General features: G+C 44.7%; 1 protein-coding gene across 1 annotated transcript in view; it reads right to left on the bottom strand.

Moving 5' to 3' along the window:
* AGBL2 (ATP/GTP binding protein-like 2) overlaps positions 1-7393 on the bottom strand; it is a 38020-nt gene that overhangs the window by 11335 nt on the left and 19292 nt on the right. The window contains exons 11-14 of the mRNA XM_015569482.1: positions 6485-6611; positions 5771-5871; positions 3646-3776; positions 1054-1120 (exon numbers count right to left, since the gene is read on the bottom strand). Of these exons, the coding sequence (XP_015424968.1) occupies positions 1054-1120; positions 3646-3776; positions 5771-5871; positions 6485-6611 (426 nt within the window). The remainder of the gene's footprint in view (positions 1-1053; positions 1121-3645; positions 3777-5770; positions 5872-6484; positions 6612-7393) is intronic.

Raw genomic sequence — 7393 nt, forward strand, 5'->3', positions numbered from 1 at the left:
TGCACCCCCTTGTGGTCTTTGTGCACAGTCTTGTTGTAGTTAAGCCTTGATTGTTGTAGGTATCACTGGGAGGAACTGACCTCCAGGCCAATTGGCTGTGAGAATCAGCTGTGTCTGCAGTGGGAGAACTTTTGTGCTGGAGACACCCTACTGGGGCAAGACTTGCTTCAATGGGGCTTTGGTGCTCACTGAGTCTGCACCCTGTGTGTGTCCTTTATGGTTCCACGAAGCAGCAAACTGGATGGTCCCACTCTGATCTCTGGGTATACTGGCTCCTGGATCTCTAGGGAGGTGCTAATCTAGCCTCTGCCTTACACTATGCAGCAAAAGCCTCCCTGCAGGGCTTGGGCAGGGCAGGTCCCATGGGATCAACAGGGCGGGGCTAGCAGTTATGGCTGCTCTCAGTCCTGCCCTCAGAGGCTGCTCTTCTCAATGTCCCGGTAATCACTGCAAGCACCTCCAAGAGAAAGCTGCCCTCGAGTTCCGACCGATGCCAGCTGTACCTTAGTATTTTACTTCCGCACTGCGCCTCCTCTGAGTCTCGGTATGCTTTTCTCTTTCCTTCTAGTTGTGGAATTTCCACTCAGCCAGCCTTCCTGTGGTTCTGGATGATGTCCATTCCGTCTTTTAGTTGTATTTTTGAAGTGGTTGTTCGAGGCAGCAAACTCCGGTGTTTACCTATGCTGTCATCTTGGTTTCTTCCCAATTTGTACTTGTTAAGACCTTCACCTTTTCAACCCTCTTCCCCTCTGGCAACCAAGTATCAGTCTTTTATAATAACCTATTTCTTAACATGGTTTTCACTTTTAGTTAAACTTTCTTTTTCTCACTCTCAGTTAACTTTGGAATAAATATGGAGTCCTCACACCCTCCCCCCTCCTAGATTTTTAAAATGAAAGTTATAACAAACAAAGACTTTATAACCAGTTGGCACACTATTGCTCTATTTTCTGCAGATCTTAGAATAGTTGGAAAATTCCACCACGTTATTCAGTGTTGTCATGCTTTTTCAAGGCTGCTACTCTTTGGGTATAAGAGTCTATCTAATCTCACCTCATGTGCTATGTTCAGGAGTTGAACAGGGAGACCATCTGAGAGGGAACTGTCAGAACCACTGGTGCTGGTTTCAAAAGGAGAGAAGAAAGGGAAAAACCCGTTATTCATGTCTGCAAGTATACCATTCACCAGGCCATCTGCATGGGGTTAGGATATCTAGTCCACTATTTGCCCACACTGTCTGTGTTTTAATTGCTAAGAATTCTTGACAAGCATATCCATTCATTCATTCATTCATTCATTCATTCTGAATGCTCATTGCATGCCAGGTAGTGCATCAGGCACAGGAAACAGAGATGGACACGGTAGAGCTCCTGCCCCAAGGAGTTCGCAATCTGTGTAGCAAAAAAACATAAAACAAAACAAAAATAAAAACACCAACCTGCCCTGGCCAGTGTGGCTTAGTTGGTTGGGCATTGTCCCATGCACCAAAAGGTCGCAGGTTTGAGTTCTGGTCAGGGCACATGCGAGGGTTGCCGGCTCAATTCCTGGTTGGGGGCTCAATTTCCGATTGGGGGCATGCAGGAGGCAGCCAACCAATTTTACTCTCACATCAATGGTTCTCTCCCTCTCCCTTCCTCTCTCTAAAAATTAATTTTAAAAATCTTTAAAAAAAATACCAACCAGCCAGATGGGCAGAGCTGCCCTTGGCAGCAACTGTGAGAAGCTGCAGGATTCTCAATGTGCAGCCCTAGAGAATGCCAGGGAATTGTAATTTGTTTGGAAGCAGGGACTCTGTCTCATTCATTCCTGTCTGGCCAGTACCAGTTCAGAGAGCCATGATCCTACCAGGTCTTCTTTAAGAATATGGTCAATATATAAATAAATATATTTAATACAAAGAATCTGTAGGTCAGAGACTAGGAATATTATTTTCATCACCCCAATTCACCTTTCAAAAGTTCTGGATGCATGTCTAGACTGATCACAAGTCCTCCCTCACGAACTGTCCCCGCCCCCAGTCTTCAAGGGCTAGGATGAGTGAGTCCTCAGATAATGAGCCCTTTCTTCCTTTATCATGTGTCACATTATCTTTTCCCCTTTCCTGGAGAATGGCTGGCTAGAATTGAGAGCTATGCTCTGCAACACGAGCTCCATATAAAAAAATGTCTTCGGCACAAAACTCAAATCTGGGTAAAGACAGCATGTCAAACCATGCTTTTGCTCAGCCCTTTCATTCTGTTCTTGCTCCCCCACCCTCCCGCCAGTGCACAAGGAGGAGCCCTACAGACCACCGCGGGAAGAAAGCCTCCTCTTTGATCTAACTCCCAATTCCACAGCCTTTGAGGCCACTAGATAACAGTCTCTGAGGTGCCTTTCAGAGGCAATGGAGAGCGTTAACAAATGGGATAAGAGCATTAGATGTAGTATGTATGGCCCAGAAATGCTCAAAACCAGTGTGTTCACACCCAGACAGAGCAAACTCCAACTGAGCTTGTACACTCAGTCTGCTTCTCTGTGTAATGGTGAGAATGGAAAGGGGGTTCCTGATGCAGAGGCTGGCAAACCGGTTTCCACAATTCCTAACTGAATGTGTCGGCATTTCCAGCTGAGCGTCTGGCTGTTTCTGAGTTGAGTCCCCTGGGCTCTGTTGTATGAGTTGATATGCAGGGGACATTTAGTTTTTGAGGGTGAGAGTGGGGTTGGTGCACTTATCCTGGGGAGTTAGGCAAAGGATTCTGGGAGAATGGAAGAGGAGACCTGGTGAATGGGGTGCGTCACTGGGCCTGATGGTCTGGCTTAAGGTTCCTAAGGAGGCATCTAGGAGTCTCAGCCAGCAGAACTGCTTTAGGGTCAGATGTCGATGTGCCACAGGGAGTGTGGGAGAGCCATCCGCTTTCCACTGTCCACACAGACTACAGTGCAGCCCCTGGCAGACGACCTCCATGCCTAGCCCAGAAACCTTCTGACTGAGGGCAGCTGGTGCAGGCTTGAGGCACCTTGGCCAGAAGCTGGAGAAGCTGGTGTTCTTGCACACACGTGAGATACCCACCCACCTATAGCTGTGGAGACTATGAGGGTGGGGCTGAGATCTATGTACTAAATTAATTCAACAAGTATTTACTGAGCTCTCCCATGTGCCAGGTACTGTTGTAGAGATGCATGAGATATAGAAGTGAACAAAATAAAGATCGCTGGCCTTGTGAAACCTACATCCTTATAGGGAAAAAAAGAAAGATAACATAAGAGACACAGTACAGTTGTAAATGATACAGAATGACAGAGGTGATAAAATGCTATAGGTCAGAGACTAGGAATATTACTTTCCTGGGTGCTCTGAAAAAGTCCGAACACCTAAGGCGGGTGGGCAATGGCAGGAGGGTGAAGGCAGGGGAGCAAGTTGCAATATTAGTGTAAGGAAGGTAGGCCAAGTTAAAAAATTACATTGAAGCCTGGCTGGTTGAGCATTGACCTATGAACCAGGAGGTCACAGTTCGATTCCCAGTCAAGACACATGCATAGTTGTCAAAGGAATGAAGTGTATTTAAGTGTGCCATGATTTATTTAATATTTTGCACCTGAGGTTCAAAACCAACAACAGAGCAGAGTAAAACTTTTCTGGTTTTTCTTTGAAATGAAGTTTGTTACCTGGATTCGATGTCAGAGAAAGAGATGTCATTCCAACTTCTTTCTAAATCCGTATCTTGTCCAAGTTCATTGAATTTCTTATAAATTTCCTTTTGTAAGAGCTCTTTAAGCTCTACTAGACACTGCATGAACTGTGGAAATGAAGAAGGAACTATTTTTGATTATTTATTTATTTACTCATCAAATATTACTAAGTATATGCTAAAAGGCACTTTATTGCTGGGGACATAAAGATGAGTAAGCTGTGCCCTGGTGGGGTGTGGAGGTAGGGAGGGCTAAGTTGGTTGGAGTGTCGTCCATACACCCAAAGGTTAAGGGTTCAATCCCCAGTGTGGGCATGTTCGGGAGGGAACTGATGTTTTTCTCTCACGTTGACACCTCTCTCTCTCTCTCTCTCTCTCTCTCTCTCTCTCTCTCTCTCTCTCCTCTCCTATCCCCCTTCCTTTCTCTTTAAAATCAATAAAAACATATCCTCAAGTGAGGATTAAAATTTTTTTTTATTTAAAAAAAAAAAGGATGAGTAAGCTGTAATGTCTGCTACTAAGGACATGTTAACAGATAGCTACATGAGCTGTGGGAACACAAAGAAGCGCTGCCAAGTAGCCCAAAAAAAGAAGGAACTCTTCCTTTTTGCAACAGCATGGATGGACCTGGAGATTATTATACTAAGCAAAATAAGCCACTCAGGGAAGGACAAATACCATATAATCTCACTTATATGTGAAATCTAATGAACAAAATAAACTGATGAATAAAATAGAAACAGGCATGGATACATGGAACAGACTGACAAATGTCAGAGGGGAGGTGAATGGGGTGGACTGGATGAAAGAAGGTGGAAGGATTAGACAAAGAACATATATGCATAGGCCATGCACACAGACAACAATGTGGTGAGGGCCAGAGGGAGGGGAGGGCAGGGTCTGGGTGGAGGTGGGCACAAAGGGGGGAAATCTATAATAATGTCAACAATCAAAATAAAATATTTAAAAAAAAGAAGTGTTTTGGGGGCAGAACACCAAAGAGCACTGCTTTAGCCACTTTTTCCTGCCCATAGCCAATTATAAACTTCTTAACCCAAAGGCCTGATTAATTTAATTTAATTTAATTATTATTTTTTAAAATATATTTTATTGATTTTTCTACAGAAAGGAAGGGAGAGGGATAGAGAGTTAGAAACATCAATGAGACAGAAACATCGATCAGCTGCCTCCTGCACACCCCCTTACTGGGGATGTGCCCACATCCAAGGTACATGCCCTTGACCGGAATCGAACCTGGGACCCTTCAGTCCACAGGCCAATGCTCTATCCACTGAGCCAAACCGGTTAGGGCTACTTTTATTTTTGAGTAGTAAGGAAGGAAGTTAGAATGGGATTGTTCAGATTTTGGCCTATGGCAACTATGATTTAACGGGCCACATTGTGGTCAAATTCTCCTTTAAATATATTTGTTTAAACAGTTGCATCCAGCCCGGCCAGTGTGGCTCAGTGCTTGAGCACTGACCTATGAACTACGAGGTTCAATGCCCAATCAGGGCACATGTCTGAGTTACAAGCTCGATTCCCAGTGGGGGGCATGCAGGAGGCAGCTAATCAATGATTCTCTCTCATCATTGACGTTTCTGTCTCTCCCTCTTCCTTCCTCTCTCTGAAAGCAATAAAAACATATTTAAAAAAACCAAAACAGTTGCATCCAGAGTGGTGCATATCAGGTGTTCCCAGGGCTGACAAGTCAGATGGGGTCTGAGAGAGGAGGTTGTAGGGATGCTTAGCAGGTGCACAAAGGGCAGGGTTAGTTTTGGAGAAGAGAAAGGACAGCAGGTTTCTGAAATGGGAGAAAGGGAATCAAGAATGAGTGCTCTCATGGGTATGCCTGGACGTGAGGGAGAGGAGTGCTGAAGGGAAGCTGGAACAATGGCTTCTATCATCTTGGTGAATTGAGGTCTTACCATTTGCCGAGAGTGTGTAGGCTGGGCCTTTCTTATTTTCTTTGATCATAAAAGCTTCAGAAAAATACTAAGAGGAAATAAAAATCACCTGAAATCGCACTGAGCTGACTGTGGGCCCATGGGAAACTGATCACAGTAGTGGCATCACCACACTTCTTGAAGCCCCATTTTTACCTTGGTTCGGTCAGGATCACAGAAATCCAGGAGGGTGTCGCAGACGTGGTAGCCTAGGGACTTCAGATCCTCAGTGGTAAAATGAGTGTCTCTTTTATTGCCTGGAAAAACCCCATAAACATTTCTCATGAAATCTTAATGAGCAAATAAATGCAGATATAATTTACGAATCTCTCATTAAAGACACCACCTCTTATTCTAGAACATTGTGCTTCTGGACAGGGTTTCTCCCCTAGCTTCAGGTTGGTTCAGAAGAATCTTTGACAATGAAAATGTTTACAACCATGATGGCTGTAATTGTGAAGCTGTAATTACAATGATAACGTTTTACTCGGTAGCAGGCACTCTGCCAAGTGCTTTCCATGCACTAGCTCATTCAGTAGTACCCATAATGCAGGCACTACTACTGATGTTCACAGAGAAGATGAGGTTCAAAGAATTAGGTAACTTCCTCAGGATCACACAACTCGTAAATGGAGCTGAAATTCAAACCTAGATTTGCCCAGTTCCAGGCCCTTAGCCACTACACTATATTGCCCCATCAAATACTGTATTTCACACTCATATCCTGGGTGCTCAAATTTGGCTTAAGGCGCAGACAAGAAAAGCCTCTAGATCAACTCTCCTCTCAACCTGTTTAAGGATTTCATCTCCCCAGGGCTTCACGTGGCTCCCCTGGCCATGCTGGCCCACGGTCTACAGAAGTGAGCTCACCCAGGGTGGACCCGCCAAAGGTAGACTCCATGGTGTAGCTGTTCAGGATTCCCATCCGCCACATCACGACTCGTCCTGTTCCTTCTTTGCACTTTTGGACCTTAAAATTACAACTATGAAAAGAGAACTGAAGAGAAATCCAAATCCTCTGTTAATCATAGACTGGCAAATGTAAGATATAGAAGATTCATTGATATGCTACAAGAATGTTTCTCTTGGGAATCTATATATTCCTAAAGTGTGTCCCCTACAATACTGGTTCCTAGGGATGCTAATAGGTATTAGGGAGGAAAACATGAGTTCTATGGTCATGTTCACCAGGGAGATAAAGGGCTAAGAAAATGGCGCAGGCTTCCGCTGCAGCACCTCTCAGGCTGTTTAATATGCTATTGTGGACCGTGATCCTCCAACGGCGAGAGAGCATGTTGCTTTTCATTGCCCATGAACACTTCCTTCCCCTCCCCATCTTCTCCAGGGGCATTCTGCAGGACTCGGGTTCCTTGAATGTCTGTTTGGGAATGCTGGCTTTCTTTGGCATTTAAGGCTAGTAGCCAACCTTTCTAAGACTTATTTTCTACCCCTCTCCAATTTGAACCCTTCAATATGGTTGGGTTGATGATCCTCTCCATGTGATTTGTGTATGCCTCAGCCCTACACTACAGTCTCTGCCTGGAACGCTCGCACTCCCTTATGCCAATGTTCTCAGGTCGAAGTTCAGTTTCTTCCATTGTCTTTCATGACCATGCCAATGGTCTTTCCTCTCTTGAAGTTTGTAACGTACACTTGGCACCTATCCCAACCTATCCTAGCCTGTCCCGCTGAAAACGCTTTACATTTGGGAGATATCTCACTACCTTGTGGTTTCTAACTTGTGCTCTATAGAATCCAGGGGTTCTAATGAGGAGCCAT

The sequence above is a fragment of the Myotis davidii genome, unplaced genomic scaffold (genome assembly GCF_000327345.1).
Source record: "Myotis davidii unplaced genomic scaffold, ASM32734v1 scaffold265, whole genome shotgun sequence".
NCBI lineage: Eukaryota > Metazoa > Chordata > Mammalia > Chiroptera > Vespertilionidae > Myotis > Myotis davidii.